Below are 19,891 nucleotides of genomic sequence, written 5' to 3'. Positions count from 1 at the left end.
CATTAATAGATTAAAATAGAAAATCAACCTGTCATCTCAGTGGATACAGAAAGCATGTTTATAAAATTCAACATCTACTCATCTTTAAAAAATCCTGATAAGTAGGATTACATCAAATTAAAAACTTCTGTATAGCAGAGGAAACAACAAAATGAAAGCCAACCTGTGGAATGGTAGAAAATGTTTGCAAACCTTATATCTGATAAAGAGTTAATATCCAAAATATATAGGGAACTACTACAACCCAACAGCCAAAAACTAAATACCTACTTTAAAAATGGGCAAGAGTCTGAATAGATATTTCTATAAGGAAGACATACAGATGGACAACAGGTATATGAAAAGATGCTCAACATCATCAATTATCAAGGAAATGCAAATCAAAACCACAGTGAGATATCATCTTACACTAGTTAGGATGGCTATCTTAAAAAAAATTAAATACAACTGTTGACAAGGATGTGGAAATAAAGGGGAACCTCATACATTGTTGGTAGGAATATTAATCGGTGTTGCTATGGAAAGCAGTATGGTGAATCCTCCAAATGTTAAAAAGAGAACTACTATGTGATCCAGCAATCTCCTTTCTGGGTATATATCCAAAGAAATTGAAATCAGGATCTCAGAGAGATACCTACACTCTCATATTCACTGCAGCATTATTCACAATGGTCAAGATATGGAAGTAACCTAAGTGCCCACTGGTGAATGAATGGATAAAGAAAATGTACATATACATGCATATATGTAATGGAATATTATTCAAGCTTTAAAAAGAAAGAAATCCTGCCATTTGCAACACCATGGATGAAACTGGAGAATATTATACTAAGTGATATAAACCAAGAACAGAATGACAAATACTGCTTGATACCACATATGTGAAGGATCTAAAAATGTCAAACTCATAAAAGCAAAAAATAGAATGGTGGTTGCTAAGGGCTGGGATGGGGCAGGGGAATTGAGAAGGTATTAGTCAAATGGTACAAAGTTTTGGTTATGCAAGAAAAATTCATCTTAGAAATCTACTGTACAGCATACTGCCTATAGTTAATAATATTGTACACATTAAAAATTGCTAAGAAGGTAAATCTTCTGTTAAATAATTATTATTGGATAATAATAATAGTAAATAAAGTAGATAGGAGTAAAAAAATCCTATTGGCAAACTAAGAACAAACTGGAACTTTCTTAACCTGTTAATGGTATCTACAAAAAAAATTATAGCAAGCTTACTCAATGGTGAAACTTTAAAAGCATTACCTTTAAAATTAGGTTCAACATAAACATGCACAATACTAACATTTCTATTCGACGTTGGTGTGCATGTATTGAAGGTAGGAGGTCCTAGCAGTGCAGTAATATAAGCAAAGAGATTTAAAAAAATAAGGATTGGAAGGGAAAAAATAAAACTGTCATTTACATATAAATTATCAAAATTAATAAGAAAGTTTATCAGGTTTGCTAGTTGCAAATACAATATACAAAAAACCCCACAATTATATTTGTACTCATTAGCAATAAATTGGTATAAAATGTAATTTTCTAAAAAGGTATACAATAGCAACAAAATAAGCAAATAAAGTCTTATAATGATGTATAAGCCCTTTTAACTTATAAAACTTCACTCAAATAACATCAAAAAAGTCTAAATAGAGAGGCACACCGTGTTTACAGAAGACTCGATATCACAAAATGTTAATTATCCTTAAATTGATATACAGATTGACTGTAATTCCAATCAAAATCCCAAAAGTTGTGTGTGTGTGTGTGTGTGTGTGTGTGTGTATGGGGACAAAAATCCTCATTGCATAATTGTTTATAACCCAAAACGAAACTACCTAAAGGTACATCAATAGTAAGATGGATAAGTAAATCATGGGATATTCACAAAATGTAATATTACACAGCAAGGAGAATAAACAAACTACAACTGCATGCAAAAATATTATACATGGCACAAAAAAACATAACACTGAATGCGAAAAACCAAGTCACAGATGAATATACACATCTGTTCAAGCACTTTACACACGTTAATGCATTTAATTCTCAAAACAGTCATTAAGTGATTGTGTGCCTCCCCTCCCCCACTGCCCACTGTGGGGGTGGGCAGGTCTTCGAGAGAGGATGCTCCAAGCAGGAATTAATTCAGATCTTTCTGGGGTAAATAGCCTGGCCTCCTCAGCAACGGAGGTGAGGCAGACATTGCCCAGGGCACTATCTAAGTTTATTATATCTGCAGTCTGACATAATTCAGTCAATCACTAATGAGTTACTGTCTTGTATACATAGAGCCCCATGCTTGGCTATGGTGAGTGGTAGAGTGGACGTAGCACAGAGCGACCATTTACTGAGAATTTGCTATGTGCCAGGCTTCAGGCTTGATGCTGGGGATATGATGGGCAAAAAGACCACACACCCACCTTCTTGTTTAAATAATAATAATAATAATAATAATAATATTTATTGAGTATTTACTATGCACTGGACATTCTTCTAAGCATTTTATATGCTTTAGCTCTCTAATCTTCACAACACTGTTACTAACTTCTTTTGACAGATGAGGAAATGGAAGGAGAGGTAAGTTAAGAGAATTGTCCAAGGTCACAGAGGCAGGAGGTGGCAGAGCTGGGACTCAAAGCTAGGCAGTCTGAATCACTGAATCACCTCAACAACATGGGAAAGTAGGTATTAATTCTGTCTTACAGCTGAGGAAAGACGGGCTCAGAAATAAAGTGAGCACATATTTATTTTGCACCCTCTATATGACAAACACTATAATAGGTGATTTATATCTATTATTTATCCAACCTGAAAGACAGAGTTCCCAGGAATATAAGGGTCCTAACAATGGAGGACCCAGGTATGCAGAGAGTGGCTTGCCTGCTTGCCAGCTAAACCCAACAGCCCCTTAGAAAGAGTAAAGAGTGGCTTGGTGAGTGAGGGTGGGGTGTAATTCTCAGTCTCATCCAGGCTCCTAGATCACCAGATGAGAGATTGAAACTGCTCTTGGAGAGGAGGAGGAAGAACAGGAGGTTGGTTTTTACCCCTCTCCCTCTATCCACACCCTCCATTCTACATAGTATATTTGACATCCTACATCTTCCTGGATCCTCCCCTCACTAGCCCTGAGCCTGGACCTCCTCTAGCATTAGCATAGTGGAAGCTTGGTCAGCTGGTCCTTGAGATGTCTGGGTCCCACACTCCACAGCTGTCTTATCTCTGCACACCTTATGGCTCCTCAGGCCAAAATTCTTGGGCTGGCAGCACCTTGATCCGCAACTGTACTCTGTTATCTATGGGAAATGGTATATTCTACTTAAAAAATATATTTTACAGGTTTTGTTTGCTTCCCCTTTGAACCTGCTCTTTCTTCAATTTTCAAAGTGAACATTACACCAGCAGGCTTTCCCTGAATGTCTTCTCCCTCAACTCCCCAGAGCAGCAAAAGTGTCCATATATGCCAAGAAGGCAATTCAGGAGACAGGACACCCAGCCTTTCCCAACCCAGTCAGAGGCTTATTAGAAGAGGCCTGAGAAAGGGGAGGAGCAAAACCGACCAATGATACGGTACTGTTGTGTACCCTGCACCTGTCCTCTGAGAAACAATGCCAGGAACCATCACCTTATTTCACCCAAGCACTATCAGACAGTACTAATTTCCAGCCACTTCACTGATGTCACCAAAATAAAACATTTAGGCTAACACTGAACTAGAAACATCAAATTTCAAACAAGAAGTATTCCAAACAAGCTCTGGGTAAGAAAGAAAAAATTCCTAGTCAAAAATCCCTCTGATTAAGATGGTTTTTATATAATCCTCATTCTTTCTCTGTCTTCATCTCTCTCTTTCTGTCTGTCTTTCTCTACCTTTTTGACATTAGCCTCTTGTTATCTATCCTACAGCTATTTCATCCAGCTGCTCATCTATTCCAACTTTCAGGTTGGGGTGGGGGTGGTTGGGGGGCATGTCCTTTGCTCTTCTACATCCACTCTACCACCACCACCTTGAAGCCCACGGGAGCAAACCCCACTTACAGCCCCTCCTGCGTTGCGGCCTGCTGTTGCCACCGTTGTGTGGAATCCAGATCTTCTGCAATCTAGTTTGGGTGAGTTCTCCCATCTCTCGAGACATCTTAGGCGTCGCAGCTAATGACACCACTGTCCTCAAGGTACCGGGCCTCACTTTGTCTTATTAGCTGTCTCTTCTGTTGCTGTGGTCACAGCAGGTGGTAGACAGAGTTGGGACAGGGAGGTGCTGGGGTTCTGAGCCCTCTAGCAGCCTGTCTCCAGCCCCTCTCCTGTCTCCTAGTCATTGCCTGCCTTGTCTGCCTCTGCTCCTGTATGTACCAGTGGGGGCTTGGGTGCAGAGGAGAGGTTAGACAGAGGTCAGCAGAGGCCTCTGAACTCCAAGGGCTGTGTACATAGGAGATAAGTTGGAGCCCAACAAGGAAGGCAGCCAGCAAGACAGCCCATGTCTGGCCAGTCACTTCCCTCCAATGAAGACAGGACTAGTAGAGTATGCAAATAAAAGACCGAAGATCATGTGCTTATATCCTGTGTGGGGTGGGGAGGCAAAGGTGATGCAGGCAGATCTCAGCAGCTTTCATAACTTCAAAATAAAAAACAGGCCCAAGTAGAATGTCAAGTTCCAACCCAGAAACAGATATCTACATCAGAAATGCAAGATTCCCAAGTACAAACACACAAACACAAAGTCCCTACTGAAAAACACAATGTTTTGAGCTAGCAATCTTAGGTCTGAACTGGAAGTGGAAGGTTTACTGCCTCTATGCCCTCCCCCGCAAATGGCATTGCAACCCTTGTCTTCCCTGAATTCTGCTACCTTTCCTACCGAAGGGCCTCTCTCTCCTAAAATGTGCTGCCCAGGACACTCTTGGAGAGATGGGCACTATCTGATCATCTTTATGCTCTCTCCAGCCAAAGTTAAATAAATCAGAGTAAATCGGACACATTGGGAAGAGAAGTGAATGCAGCCATTGCTAGGGGGAGAGATGATAAGAACTGTTCACATGACTGCCAACTGCCATCAGGTCCCTTAGGGAGAAAGGCATTGTGATCTGACCCAGAACCAGACTAAAGTTCTTCATGCCAAGTCATGGGGATGGAGGCTTAAGGGGGAGGCTGCAGCAGGCAGAGTGTGGTGAGTTGGGAGCAATGGCCTCAAAGTAGGACAAGTCCATAGGCCAGAGCCATCCTACCCAGATGTCTCTGCTTTACCCTCCCCCATCCCCCGGTTGTTTTGAAGCTTTTATGTGTAGTACTCATCTAACAGCATAGCTTACCTGGAAGATGTCCAAGTGTGCTCTTACTTCATTGTTTTGCAACCGTCCCACCCCTTGATGAACCTCCAGTGATTGGCTACAAGGAAGCTCAATTTCTTCCACTGAGCTGGGCAACACTGGGGCAATCTCATGGGGATAGCAATCTCCAATCCCTGACCTCCAATGCTCTCAGCTCCACTTTGCCTTTTAAGAAGTTCCCTAAAATACATTCTCAGGATCCTAGTCTACATAAGGGTTAGATTCCCTCCAGTTGTTGTGTATAAATCATACCAAACTTTCAATACATTTCAAAGCCTGCCCTTCTAAATGAATCTACTGAGGCAGTGGATCACAGTGGTTAAAAGCAATGGGCTCTGGAGTCGCATTACTGGAGTGGAATCCCACCTTTGCCCCTTGCTATGACACCCTGGGTAGAAGACTTAATTTTTCAGTGCTGTGGTGTTTTCATCTCATAAGAGTACCTACTCCCTTAGGGTTGTTGAAGAGTCAATGTGTCAACACATATAAAGTAACCTGGAAAATGTTCATTATATACTACCTAACACTCTGATTCCCTTTGTGAAGTAAAAGATCAGTTACCTCTTTGGCTAATATGCAACTTCTGGTGTAATGCTGAGCATTCAGGAAACGCTCAGTAAAGGAAACTTACAAAATTATGACAAAGGGTTAACATTTATAATAAATAAAGAGCTCATGCCAATCAGTTAGAAAGATGAATTCACTTTTACTTTTTTGGTTTTGTGATACAGAAGTCCCCTAGAAATCATTGCATCCAACCCTCTCAGGTAAGAAGATGGAGGCCTAGAGAGGGAAGTATTTTCCTAAGATCTTATAGTAAATTAAGTCACCAAGTCAGAAATAGAACACTGGGGATCCGATTTCTCCAGTCCAGGATTTTTCTTTGGTTAACTGATCAATCAAGCTTGATTTAAGAATGTGGTCTTCTAGATTAGCTCAGAACATTTAGAGTCTTAGAACTAGAGTTCGGAAGAGATGCGACTCTCTTAATCCTAATAAGTCTCCTAACTGGTATCACTCTGCTAAGGCTAATAATCTGAATTATGTATGTTTTGTATGTATGAACATGTATGTTTTCCATGGCCCACAAAGAAACATATTCCTCATCATAGTTGCTCCTTCCAAACATTCTCACTAACCTCACAGGGAAACTGAAGTCTAGGGAGGGAAAGTGGCTTGTCCGAGGTAATCAATCCAGTCACGTGAACCCCTCTTCTATGTTTACAATTTTGTCCTCATGACCCTGCCAAGAGGCAGAAAGATAAATTTAGCAGCAGGAAATCTGAGATAGGAGCTTAAAGGGCTTTTGACAAGGTCTGAAAGGGTAAACTTGGGGTCCAGGCTTGAAAACCCAACTTAAAACTACCTGGAACTATGTGTGTGTGTGTGTGTGTGTGTGCGCGCGCGCGTGTGCGTGTGTGTGTGTGTTTTAACCACTGTTATCAATTCTGATCCCCAGAAGTAAGAAAACTAAACAAGCTTTATGGGAAGTCCTCAGCCCTGGCTCTTCTCAATCAAACCTGTCTCTCCAGTCATGTCTCTCTTTAGAGCCCTGTGGTTAAATTGTGCCAGCTGGCTCACTAGGCCCCCAAACTTACTGTGTACTTTTTTGCCTCTGGACCTTTGCTCAGCCTGGAATGCCTTCTCTTCCCTTCCATTCTCAGTGAAATCTGACTCACTCTTCAAGGCCAGGCTCAATGCTCACCTCCTCTGAGAAGCCTTGGCTTTGGTTCCCACATTGCCTATATGCTTCTGTTTATCTGAGCAAGTATCCACCTTTTACCGGTCTACTTTCCTACTAGACTGTGAGCTCCTTAAGGATGGGGACTGGATCTCAGTTATCTGTGATCTGTTTCCAGGTGTCCAGCTCAGGCCCTGGCACAGAGGAGACTTGCTCAATCTACATCTCTCTGCCCTAGATGAGATGAACATGTGTACAAATACTCCCCATTCAACAAGGTAAATTTTATAAAAGAGAGCTATCCAGGGAACTGGGTGGGGGAACTAACTTGGTCTGAAGGTAGAAGGTGGTAGTAGGATCTAGAAAGTTTCTCAACCCTGAACGGGGCAGAACAGAAAGAACAAAAGAATGAAGTCCCCCCACCAAAAGAAAAAGTTCCAATTAACTGGTTATAGAAAAAATTGTTCACTCAGTATCAGAGACTCACTCAAGACCAAGAGCTGAGTCACAACTTCTAATTTGGGGTTAACTCTATGGAGGAAAAGCATAAAGTGTGACTACCTGTGGCCCACAGATCCTGACCATCCTCCCAAAGTATGGAGTGTATGGGAGAATCTCATTAAAAGCAGTATCAAGACAGTACTGATGGGTATCAAAATCACAAATTGGTAATTCTTGGAGTGTGTGGGTGTGAATGCATTTGTGTTAGGGTGAGGAGGGGAGATTGCATGCTTACAGGTCAGGTGCCTATATGTGAATATCAGGCCTTCTGTGGCAGCAGCCTAGGATCCACTTCCTTCTTGGCCACTGCCCTGGCCCACCATCCCCCAACTACTTTCAGCCCCATGCCTGGGGCCCAAGGTTTGCTCTATCCTAGTCCTAGGAGTAGCCCTCCACAGACCATAGTCACTCAGGGAGAAAAGCAGCTGGAGGGTTATGGGTGGTATTGCCTGTGGAGGCTACAGAAAAAGCAGGATCACTAAGACAGAGCACGGAAGTCCTGAAATATTTCAGAAGAGCTTTAGTTCCTGTCATCCCACTCCTCTTCACCTTCTGACAGTCCTCTGAGGGAAATAGGAGGGACTTCAATTTCCATTTTGGTGAGGAGGCTATTGAAGCCCAGAGAAGCTAAAAGGCTTGTTTAAAGTGCCACAGCAAACCAGCCCTACTTTATACACCAATTGGGAGGTAAGAGGTACAATCTCTATCATCCAGTTCATTCAAAACTGGACTAGACCATGTTAGAGAGACTTCTAAAGTGCTAGGGAACTGCCCTTTGGGCCAGAGTTCCACAAAGAAAGGTCAGAATGGATGATAGATAATGAGATATAGAACTCATGTTATCCCCAACTTCCCATACACTTTAGTGAACAGTTTGAGTGACCACCTATTCCAAGAAAACTTTCCAGAGAGCCTAAAGAATGGATTTGGGTTTGTGTTAACTCCTATCTATTTTTCCTTCTGTTTCACCTACCTGTTCTCCTAGAGGTTTTTTCTTCCATCGCTAGTTATCCAACACACGACACACGGCTCTCTTGCATTTAGACCCCCAAAGCAGGTCCAGAGAGTGGCATCAAGCAGGGAGCCTGGAGGCACTCGTTGGTTCCCTGGGAAGGCTGGGGAAGTACCCTTGGTAAGAGGGGGTGTGTGCCCGCTGTTGAAATATCAGCTGCCAAAGAAGTTCCTGAGTCACCCAGAGCCTTTTCTCTTCAGGCCAACCATGTGTTCGCCTTGCCCCAAAGGTCAGAACTAATATTAACAAGCTACTGCAGAATGGGGAAATGAAAACCAACAATGTAAACAGGCAAGATCTGGATTTCCTTGGGGCTGGTTCAGATTGGTCTTCAGTGTAAATCAGCACGATCCCCTACTGGAAAGTGATTTGGCAATATGAAGCAAGAGCAATAAAAATGTTCATTTCCTTTGTCCTAATTATTCCACTCTTGGGACTTAATCCTAAGCCAATAACCACCAAAACATGGCAAAGCTTAAAGCACCAACATCTTAATTTTAATTGCAGGGCTATTTTCTGATGGCAACAACTGGAATGTAACCTTTAAGTCCTCCAGGAGGAAAAGCAGCTCTTTGGGTCTTTTTTGCAGACACTGAGAATGATGGTTTTAAGGCTAGGGAATTCTGGGGGAAAAGTAATTATGCCACAATTCTGGGTGAGGAACCTAAGGATGCGAAGTTATGCTTTTCCCTGGACATTGGGCATGTCTATTATTTCTATGTTACCAAAAACAAGTCACTAACCTGTTGATGCTCTTGCTATTGCCCTTTATTTGTTCATTCATTCAACAAATATTTATTAACTCCTAATATGTGTTGTGCGCTATATTAGGGGATGGGGCTAACAAGATGAATCAGATATGGTCATTGCTCTCAAGCTGTTGGCAGTCTAGTGACAGAAATAGAAATCAGTGGTAGCTGTGCATTGTAAGTGCCGTGACAGAATGGACCATAGGGTGGTGTGGGGGCCCAGAGGAAAATATCTAACTGGGGAGGTTAGAAAAAACTTACTCAGGAAAGTATTCCTTGAGCTGATTAAGACAGGGGTTGAATCCTGGCTCTACTGCTTCTGTGATACTGGGGTGAATTCACTGAACCTCTCTTAGCCTCAATGCCCCTTAGAGTGTTGCCCTGATAATGAAATGAAATAATGCATATGGAAGAGCCATGGGTTATATTGGAAGACAGTGCTGCTCTGGAACTTGGGTAGCCCACTTAAACTCTCTTGGCCTTGATTTTAATCATCTGAGAAATGGAGCAAAGAGAAAGTACCTGTCAGGCCACATCCTAAGGGATGCTATAAGGCCCAAGACAAATAATGACTACAGGGTGGGCTTGATACAGCTTCCCCATCTCCCTCCCCCAGCCCAATAAAGCCAGAGGCCCTCTTCTAAATCTTACTCCATTAGAGTGCTTCTTTTTTCCCCTCATTTTCCCCGTGGTTTATTGAAAAGGTTCAATACTCACTATTTTGCAGCCTGCCACCCCCCAATATGTTTTGGGATCTTTCCATATGACTACACATAGAACATTTCATTATTCCCCCCCTTTTAAAAAATATTTTATATTGGAGTATAGTTGATCTACAGTGTTGTGTTAGTTTCAGGTGTACAGCAAAATCATCATATACTGTTTATTCTTTTTCAGATTCTTTTCCCATACAGGTTATTACAGAGTATTGAGTAGAGTTCCCTGTGCTGTATAGTAGGTCCTTGTTGTTTCTCTATTTTATATATTGTAGTGTGTATACGCATTAAAAAATTGAGGTAAATTTGAACATAAAATTAACAATTTTAAAGCGTATGATTAAGTGGTATTTAGTACATTTTGCAAAGATTTCATTTATATGAAATATCAAAAATAGGTAAACCCACAGGAACAGAAAGCAAATTGATGCCATAAAGGTGCTGGTGGTGGAGGGCATAGGTACTAACTGCTTAACGCGTAATGGGTATGTATTTCCCTTTGGGGTGATGTTTTGGAACTAGGTAGAGGTGATGGTTCCTCATTCCTTTTATTATTATTTTTTAAATCATGGTAAAATATACATAACATAAACATTTACCATTTTAAACATTTTTAATTAAGATTCTTTTGGCACAAAAGCATATAGATCAATGGAACAGAATAGAAAGCCTGGATATAAACCCACACACCTACTTTCAATTAATCTTGGACAAAGGAGGCAAGAACATACAACGGAGAAAAGACAATCTCTACAGCAAGTGGTGCTGGGAAAGCTGGACAGCCTTATGTAAATCAATGAAGTTAGAAGACTCACACCGTACATGAAAATAAATTCAAAATGGTTTAAAGACTTATATATAAGACGCGACACCATAAAAAAAAAACTCTTAGAAAAAGAACATAGGCAAAACATTCTCAGACATAACTCCTGGTAATATCGTCTTAGATCAGTCTCCCAAGGCAAAAACAATAAAGCAAATAAACAAATGGGACCTAATCAAACTTAAAAGCTTTTGCACAACAAAGGAAACCATAAACAAAGCGAAAAGACGACCTAAGGACTGGGAGAAAGTATTTGCAAACGATGACCGACGACCAGCAAGATCTTAATTTCCAAAATGGAGTGCGTTTCTTATTGCTCCCTCCTCCGGCCGCAAGGTTCCCTTCGCGCATTCCCCCGCCCACATTTACCAGCGGGGTTACGCCAGCCACGCCGTAGTCGCTGGGTGCCGCAGCCCTCTTCGTACTCAGGGGTGCAGTCTGAACACTGGGGGCGGGGCTTCGGTCGCTGCGCGGTTCCGCCACTTAAAAAGTGATAAAAGCTCGTTTGTAAGTAATCGAAAGCACCAAGGGGACTTTTCAGCAGAGTAGAAACGCAGTCAGACTCAGGCACGTAAGCCAGTGTGGGGTGGTAGGGGAAGGAGCCCAACCACTGGCCTTCCTCTCACTATTCACTATTCATTGCCCCTAGGCTACCACACCGCCCCCGTCAGCTTCCGCTTCTCCAGCCAATGAAAACTGAAGGGCTTGAATCCCCGCCCCATGTGTGTCCGACCCTTTTGCGGCGCGCACAAGAACGCCTGCGCAAATGCGCGCGCGGAAGGCCAGGCCTGGCGGCCATAGGAGTTTTCGGGTTTTTGCTCGCGCCTACGTGGGGCGTGGGCTTAAAGGCATTGCAGTTAGCTGTCAGCATGTTGCGCGTGGTGAGCTGGAACATCAATGGGATTCGCAGCCCCGTGCAAGGGGTGGGATACGAGGAGCCCAGCAATTGTACCGCCATGGCCATGGGGCGCATTTTGGACAAGCTGGATGCTGACATCGTCTGTCTTCAGGAGACCAAAGTAACCAGTGAGTGCTCAAGAATTCAGGACCCCTACCACACTTTCCCTTTTCCGCTAACTTTTGCTCTGTGCTCCATATCATTTCACTTTCCCATTTCTCTATCCTTAGAGCCTGTCTGGAATCCCGATCCCTCCCTCTATATTTCGCATTCCAGCTAGATCTCCTAATTCCGACATCATCTCCTGGCCTCAGCAGAACCATAATTCCCTCCCCCTTGCAATCTCCATCTTCTTTCAGATCCTCTAATTCCTACTCATTCTCCTGACACAGCTCAGTCTCCCAAATTTCCTCCCGCCACACACTTTCCATCTCCCACTCCCAAGTCAGACACCCCCAATTCCCCTTTTCTGTCCCCAGTTCATATCCTTTAATTCTCACACCATCTTTGCCCCCAGTTTAGACTCCCTAATTTCCTCCTTTTTAAACTTCTATCTCAGATCCCCAGTTCCCCTTATCTCTACCGCCATCTCTCCTCCCCAGCTGAGAGCTTCTCATCATTTCTACCTCATGTCCCACCTCAAACTTAGACCCTCTAATTCCCTCTCCCCCACAGCTCAATGCCCTGATTACTTCCCTCTCCCACCCACCTCCCTCTAAGACCCATTACCTACTTTCCCTCCATCCTCAGTTCAAATCCTTGAATTCCCTCTCCTACCTCCTACTCCCAGCTCAGATTCCCAGTTCTCTCTCCCATATGTCCATTTCCCACCCCCAACTTCCTCCAGTCACCTAGTCACCTAGCCTCCTCCCACCTAATTCTTCACCTCCCATTCAGTAGTCTTCCCTTTTCTCGTAATTCTGATAACAATTCCCTCTCTAGTCCCCACCTTTTTAGCTTCTCTTCTTATCATAGGTACTTGACATTCCCTTCTACCCTGGCTCTGATGTGTGCAAGAAATTAGCCTACAGCTGTAATTCCAAGCCTTTCTGTGTCCTGGGTCCTAGTTTTATCTCTGATGTAATCTTACATCTTTTTTTTTTTCCCCAGGGGATGTGCTGACAGAGCCCCTGGCTATCATTGAGGGCTATAACTCCTATTTCAGCTTCAGCCGCAACCGTAGTGGCTATTCTGGTAAATGGGGCTTTCTGGGGACTTTAAAGTGATGGAGACAGGTGGGAAAGGGTTTTCAATATTTAATGAGAAGGTAATAAGAAATGTAGGCTTTTCATCCACAGAGCTAAAGCCATATCAGGTTATATGAAGGATAATTTTTATGTATAATATTGGATCTCAGAAACACAGTAGTGTGATGGTTAGTTGTATGAGCTCTCGAGCCAGACTGCCTGAATTTGGATCCTAGCTCACTTCCTAGCTGCGTACCCTCTGGCAAGCTACTTAACCTCTTTATGCCTCAAGTTCCTCAGCTGGAAAATGGGGATAATGTGTACTTCTTAGGGCTATTACAAGGACTAAACTAATTAACCCATGTGATAATAATAATAGCTAACATTTTCTGAGCACCTACCATGTAAAGCACTTATACTATTAGCTGTTATTAATCTGCAGCTTTTCTAGATGAAGGAACTGAAACTCCAGGGTTTGAGTAGAGGAGTTGCCTCAGGCATCCATGGCCCTTGAGTTGGGGGAGTCATCAAGAGAGCCACACTTGATGAAGATGAGTCGGGTGACCTGTGCAGGGGCAATAGGCTGTGCAACAGGCTGTTGGCTGCCAGGCCTGCTCAGAGTACCCTCTCTGTCTCCAGGTGTAGCCACCTTCTGTAAGGACAGTGCTACCCCAGTGGCTGCTGAAGAAGGCCTGAGTGGCCTACTTGCCACTCAGAATGGGAACGTGGGTTGCTATGGAAACATGGATGACTTCACTCAAGAGGAGCTTCGAGCTCTGGATAGTGAGGGCCGGGCCCTCCTCACACAACACAAGATCTGGTAATAGCCCACATCCGCTTGTCACCGAGCATTGCTGGTTCAACTCTGTGAATGTGGTGATTCTAAGGCTTGCCTTATAAACATGCATTCACCATGGAAAACTTCCCAAGCTTGCCTTTCCTGGACTTCAGTCCTGGCAAGGCAACCTGCTGTGTGACCCTGAACAAATCATATTCTCTCCTGAGTCTTGAGTTCTCTATTTCTATGGGAGGGGCGGGGGAAGAGGGATCCTGGCCGGGAGGACTAGCTCTCTTTTTTACCACAGGTGCCTCAGAAGCAAGTTAGCCAACTTTACTGCCCCAGGTTGCTCTCTTTCTGTGTCCTGTCTTTGTGAATGGCAGGACCATCACCTGGTTTACCTGAGTGTCATCCTAGATGTAGTCAGTCCTCAAGTCCTGTGTATGCCAGCTTGTTCATGTCTCTCTATCCCTTTCCTTCACTTCCATCCCACAGACAATCATTAAGTGGAAGCCACATGGTGTGGGGAGGGGAAGGGTGGCTTGAAAGTGACCCCTTTTTGGGGGGCCGGTTCTATTCTCCCCAGCACATTGGAAGGGAAGGAGAAGACCTTGACCCTAATCAACGTGTACTGCCCCCATGCGGACCCTGGGAAGCCTGAGCGGCTCGCCTTTAAGATGCGCTTCTATCGCTTGCTGCAGATCCGAGCAGAAGCCCTCCTGGCAGCTGGCAGGTACTGCAAACCTGGGCAGCAAGGCTTCCTTGAGCTTGTCCTGGGTGCCCAGCCCCGTGTCAAGGTCCATTGAGAGGGATATGGGATCTTTGTCTTTTGAGTTCATTGACAGCCTAATAGGCCCTGCTGTCTAAGAGCTGTGGGGAGCAGGTAAAGTGACACAAATGTGGGTTTTGTACTCAGATACCTCTGAGCACCTATCCCAGCTCCTCCTTTTACTCACTGTGAGGCCGAAGGCTAGTGTTGCCTCTGTTTTCTCTTTTGTAAAATAAGTGTATGAATCCCTACCTCAGAGTATAGTTTCAAGGATGAAATGAGATGAGATGAGGAAGGTAACGTACTTGGGAACAAATGAAAAGTCTTATCCCAGGGAGGGACAGGAAAGTGAGGGTAGGTTGGCGTAATCGAGGGATGCTTCCTAGAGGGAGTCGTACCTGATCCCATCTTTGAAGGACCAGAAAGATGCCATTAGGTAGAGATAAGTGAGACAATCATGTCAAACAGGGAACAGGTTTACCTTTGGAGATCAGAATTGGGTTGGTCAGTTGTAAAAGATATCAAGGTTGTACTGAAATTGGAGAGGCAGGCTATTATGACTTGCCGTTGGATCCCACCTTGACCTCTATGTGGCAGGTGGCCTATCTGAGATCTTGGGCCCAGGAGAAAGTAGATGGGCCAGGACTACTGCTTCCCTTTCTGGACATTCATTTTATGTTTTTCAGCCATGTTATCATTCTGGGGGACCTGAATACAGCTCACCGCCGCATTGACCACTGGGATGCAGTCAACCTGGTAAGGCTGCCTCTAGGCCTTTGACCTCACTCCTGACTATGGTTCTGTTTAGCCAGCCAATCAGTGCTGTTTTTTTGGCCCAGGGACAAGCTTCCTTCATGGAAAAGCAGAGCTTAGTTTGAAATTCTATTCTCAAAGCACTGAGGATTGTGCTGTGGACTCAGTTAGTAGTCAGTTCTGGCTCGGCCCCTCAGAGCTGTCAGCATGGTGGTGGGGTATGGACACATGACCAGTCAATTATAGAATGGTGTCTTCAGGGCTGAGGCAGAGACAGCAGCCCAGGAGGTTAGGAGAGCCCGGAAATAGGATTCAGGCCAGCCAGGATGTCGGGGGAGATATCGTAAAATGGCTGAATCTTAAAAGATGAGTAGAACAGAGCTTTGGGGTGGGAAGCAAAGAATTCTAGCATGATGAGCAAAGGCTGCAAGGTGAGAATTTGGCTGGTGTGCATTGGGAATTACAAGTCCCATTCCTGTTAGGGGGTGACAGAGAAGGAAGGTGAGTAGCAGGAGATGGGGCTGGAGAGTTTCAGTCAGATTTCAAGGGCCTGGAACTCCACATTGCCTTGATCATTTCCCCAATAGACTATGTTTCCTGCTCATGAACTTTCAACACCTCCCTTTTACCTTTGTGCTGCAGAGAAAACACACAGGCCTGGCATTCAAAACTCTTTCTTGTCTGCGCCCAGTCTCCGTTTCCATCCTCCGCACCACTACACACTCCATCCACTCCAGCCAGGTCGTCTCCTCTCTGCCCATTGCAAAAGTTATTCTCATTTTGGCTTTTCTCACTGTCCTCTGAATTGGTAGGCATCCCCTCCCTCTGTCTTCTTCTCTTGTGTGAACCTCTCATCTCTGAGTCCCTCTATGCCAATGGTTCTCAACCCCTGAAAGTACATTAGTACAAGGAGCTTTTACAAAAATGTCAATACACTGGTGCAACCCTAGACCAATTAAATCAGAATCTATTGGGTGTGGAGTCAGGGTAGCAGTATGTTTTGAAAGCTCCCAGGCTGATCTTTTTGTATATTCAGGCTTGAGGACCACTGCCCTAGAATCTCCAAGTCAGTTCTCATCATAGCTTGCCTCATAAGGGGAGGGATAAGTAACTTATGCTGGCACAGTCCAACTCAGCAGTAGGCTTGGCTCAAAGAAGAGGCTGTAGGAAGATTCCTTGATTAGTTTGCAGAAGAGCCACAGGAACATAAATGTGTCTCCCAGCTGGGAAAATGAGCAGAAATGAGATAATGAGAGACTGGTGGTGGTGGTGGTGGTGGGGAAGGGAGTGTACACTACAAACTGCAAGCCTTCAATCCTCCCTACCTTATTCCTTATCGGTGTTCACTTAGTCTGTTTTTGCTGCTTCCTGTGATAGTGTTATATACTTTTATGCCTTCTCTTCTTAGTTTAGAAATATCTTAGATATCTCGAGTGCACTTCCTACATTCTTTTTTTCCCAAGGAAAGAGAACTAATAGTACCAGATCACATGAGAAACACAATCTTTCCAAAATAACAGAATATGTCTACTTCCCACAAGACCGGCTCTTCTAGTCTCATCTCCCTAAATAGTACCATCGTCCTCTTGGTTGCTCCAAGCAGAAGCCAGGGAATTGTGTTAGTGTTATTCTTCTTTACCCCCCTTTCCCATTCAATTGGTCAGTGAGTACTGTTGATTCTAGCTCCAAATCATCTCTTAATTTCATTTTGTCCCCTCGGGCACCACCCTAGTCTAAGTGACCATCATCTCTTGATAGTCAGTCTGGTTGCCCCTCAAGTCTTTTGGGTATACTGTCCCCTCCCTCCACAGGCCCATCACAGAAGTTGTTCTCTGAATTTGTAACACCCTCTGCCTGGGTTACTCTTGCTCAGCCTTCACTTCTCAGCTCCAGATCACTTCCTGAAAGGAAGCCTTGTTGGTCCCCAAGACAAGATCATGGTCCCACTTTGTCTCTGGTATCATGCCCGGCACATAATCAGTGTTCTTTGAACATTTGTTGCACTGGATGAGTGGGTGAGTGGATTGGATGGATGATGAATTAGGGATCAGAGCCAAAGGAAGTATTCAGACCTGAAACCCTGGAGCCCCTCAGCTCAGGAAGGGGGGGGGTGGTCAGTGAAGGCTTTGACACACAACAAGATAAGCCAAATAGTACCAGAGGGTTTACATGAAAAGGCAACAGGCTTCTTAACTCCTAACCTCAGCCCTACTTCCTGGAGGTAACCACTTTTAACTTGCTGTTTTCCATTCTCTTGGTGAGCAGTTCTGAGAATTGCTTTGATTAACTAACAGCAAGCTTTCAGATCTGGGATTTATGGCCCAGTGCAAGGTAGAGGTAGCCTGATGCAGAGGGGAAAAAGAAGCATGGCCTTTTAAATCAGTAAGGGTGGAAAGTGAATACCAGCTCTGCCAGTTCTGGACTGTATGACCTTCAGCATTCTTCTTTGAAACAACCACATTTTCTTGTCTGTAAAATGAAGCAGTTAATCTAAGTTCCTTCCAGTTCTAGGCATCTAGTTCTGCCTCTTTCTTTGTCCCCCTCCCCTTTCCCCAGGAATGCTTTGAAGAGGACCCAGGTCGCAAGTGGATGGACCACTTGCTCAGTAACCTGGGGTGCCAGGCTGGTTCCCATACGGGACCCTTCATTGATAGCTACCGATGCTTCCATCCAAAGCAGAAGGGGGCCTTCACCTGCTGGTCCACAGTCAGTGGCGCCCGCCCTCTGAACTATGGCTCTCGGCTTGACTATGTGCTGGGGGACAGGACCCTGGTCATGGACACCTTTCAGGCCTCCTTCTTGCTGCCTGAGGTGATGGGCTCTGACCACTGCCCCGTGGGTGCAGTCTTAAGCGTGTCTTCTGTGCCGGCAAAACAGTGCCCACCTCTGTGCACCCGCTTCCTCCCTGAGTTTGCAGGCACCCAGCTCAAGATCCTTAGATTCCTAGTTCGTCTCGAACAAGATCCTGTGTTCAGGCAGTCAGCGCTGCAGCTCAGCAATCAAACACCGGTACAGATGCGCCAAAACAAAGCCCGTGTGCGCTCGACCAGGTCTCGGCCAAGTCAAGCTGGTTCCAGTAGAGGCCAAAAAAACCTGATGAGCTACTTCCAGCCATCCTCCAGTCGTCCCCAAGCTTCTCCTAACTTGGAGCTTCCTAGCCTGGGCACCCTCGTGACCCCAAAGACCTCAGAAGAGGACGTGATGGCCAATGTGGTGGAGGGGCGGGCCAAGGCTTCAGAGGCCAAGGATGAAAAGGAGGTACGGACCTCATTCTGGAAGTCTCTGCTGGGGGGGCCCTTGCCCATGCCCCTGTGTGGGGGCCATAGGGAGCCGTGTGTAATGCGAACTGTGAAGAAGCCAGGACCCAACCTGGGCCGCCACTTCTACATGTGTGCCAGGCCCCAGGGTCCTCCCACTGACCCCTCCTCCCGCTGCAGCTTCTTCCTCTGGAGCAGGCCCAGCTGAACCAACCCAGGCCTAGGGATGTCTGGCATGGTTAACCTTGTACATGGTCTGAGGCCAGCTTCCTCCTAAGCTACTTCCTCCTTCCTCAAGACCTCCTTCCCACCTCCTCTTCCTCCTCCACCTTCCTCAGGGACCCTTCCCTTTCCTCTTTCTTCTTCCTCCAAGGCCTCCCTTCCTCTCTCTTCTTCCTACCTAGCTCCTCCTCACTGGTGAGCTTCTTTTGCCTTAATGCTGTGACCCAATCCCCCATCCCACTTCCCACCTTCCTCTCAGAATTACAGAGGAACCAGTTGCCCCAGGAAGTTGTGATTTTAAACCCCTTCCTTCCTTGCTGGGAAATGTATCTGTGCCTAAATAAAGTCCGTGTCTTTGTTGTAGTGCACCATGCCATGTGGACATTTTGGATGTGCTCCATAAAGCTGAGTCGTTATCTCAGTCCCGGGTTTGCTAACTGCCTGTAACCTGATGATATAACTTCCAAGGAGAGGGGAGGAAGGAGGAGTGGTGCTTACCACTAAGGTGCTCTGTTGAGTTGTTGGGGTTCCCTGCACTGCTGAGGTTGGATCAGCAAGGGAGGTGGGTGTGGTGGGGCAGGAAGCTCAGGTGGGCTATGTAGCTTTAAACCAATGTTTCTCAACTGATGTGTCTCACAGCTGCCACAAATGGGTTACAGGGTGGAAAGAAATGGGTCCCTCAACCCTAGAGTTGCCAGGCACGACCAGGAATTGCAAAAGTGTCAGGAAAGATTGCCTCCTAGACAAGTAATACCATTAATTCACCCAAGCGTGCCATGCAAATGTTTTCAGTGTGTTATGGCCTAGAAAATTTAGGAGCATTGCCTTGAACAAGTTGCTTGCTATAGCCAAGCCTTTTTCTCACCTTGGGAAACAGAACTGATAAGTCTTGTACTATAAGGTGCTATGAGAAGCAAAGAGGATAATGGTTTGAGGAGGACATCCATTCTCTCTGTTGGAAAATACCTCCAAAGTTTTGGGGAACCAGTCTTTTCCTCCAGGCAGATTGGTTTGGGCTGATTCCACCTCCTAGCTTCAGAGGCTACCTGGGGCCCGAGTTTCTGGGCCTACGCATGAAGAGTCAATCCCTGGATTTTTGTTGAAACCATGGGGAAAGAGCCATTTGATATAAACCTGCCAAATGTCCTGGCTCTTTGTTTAACTCACTGTGTAGTTTTTGGCCTCTTCCTCTTTCTGGATCTCAGTTTCCCTATCAAT

General features: G+C 44.9%; 2 protein-coding genes across 6 annotated transcripts in view; one reads left to right on the top strand and one right to left on the bottom strand.

Moving 5' to 3' along the window:
- Positions 1-11,372, bottom strand: part of PFKFB1 (6-phosphofructo-2-kinase/fructose-2,6-biphosphatase 1) — a 73,931-nt gene extending 62,559 nt beyond the window's left edge. The window contains exon 1 of one of the 4 annotated variants that reach the window (XM_082610790.1): positions 11,179-11,372. Coding sequence is in view for 3 of the 4 variants with exons in the window: in XM_082610788.1 (XP_082466914.1) it covers positions 4,042-4,138 (97 nt within the window). In the remaining variant the exon portion in view is untranslated. Of the gene's footprint in view, positions 1-4,041; positions 4,508-8,482; positions 8,571-11,178 lie in introns of those variants that run through there. The other 3 variants (XM_082610789.1, XM_082610788.1, XM_082610787.1) reach the window with 3 other exon arrangements.
- Positions 11,373-11,553: 181 nt separating this feature from the next.
- Positions 11,554-19,162, top strand: APEX2 (apurinic/apyrimidinic endodeoxyribonuclease 2). Of its 2 annotated transcripts, XM_082610785.1 has the most exons (6): positions 11,554-11,835; positions 12,818-12,901; positions 13,534-13,714; positions 14,259-14,405; positions 15,128-15,197; positions 17,751-19,160. In XM_082610785.1, the coding sequence occupies exons 1-6, from the start codon at positions 11,679-11,681 to the stop codon at positions 18,657-18,659; spliced, it is 1,548 nt and encodes a 515-aa protein (XP_082466911.1). In that variant the 5' UTR covers positions 11,554-11,678; the 3' UTR covers positions 18,660-19,160. The 2 variants fall into 2 exon arrangements, with proteins under 2 accessions (XP_082466911.1, XP_082466912.1); XM_082610786.1 differs by lacking the exons at positions 12,818-12,901; positions 13,534-13,714 and having other exon boundaries at positions 11,747-11,835; positions 17,751-19,162.
- The last annotated feature ends 729 nt before the right edge of the window (positions 19,163-19,891 follow it).

This window comes from Mesoplodon mirus, assembly GCF_964341445.2.
Source record: "Mesoplodon mirus genome assembly, chromosome: X".
NCBI lineage: Eukaryota > Metazoa > Chordata > Mammalia > Artiodactyla > Ziphiidae > Mesoplodon > Mesoplodon mirus.
Note: the sequence above shows the minus strand (reverse complement) of the source record. Positions and strands in the feature narration are given on the sequence as shown.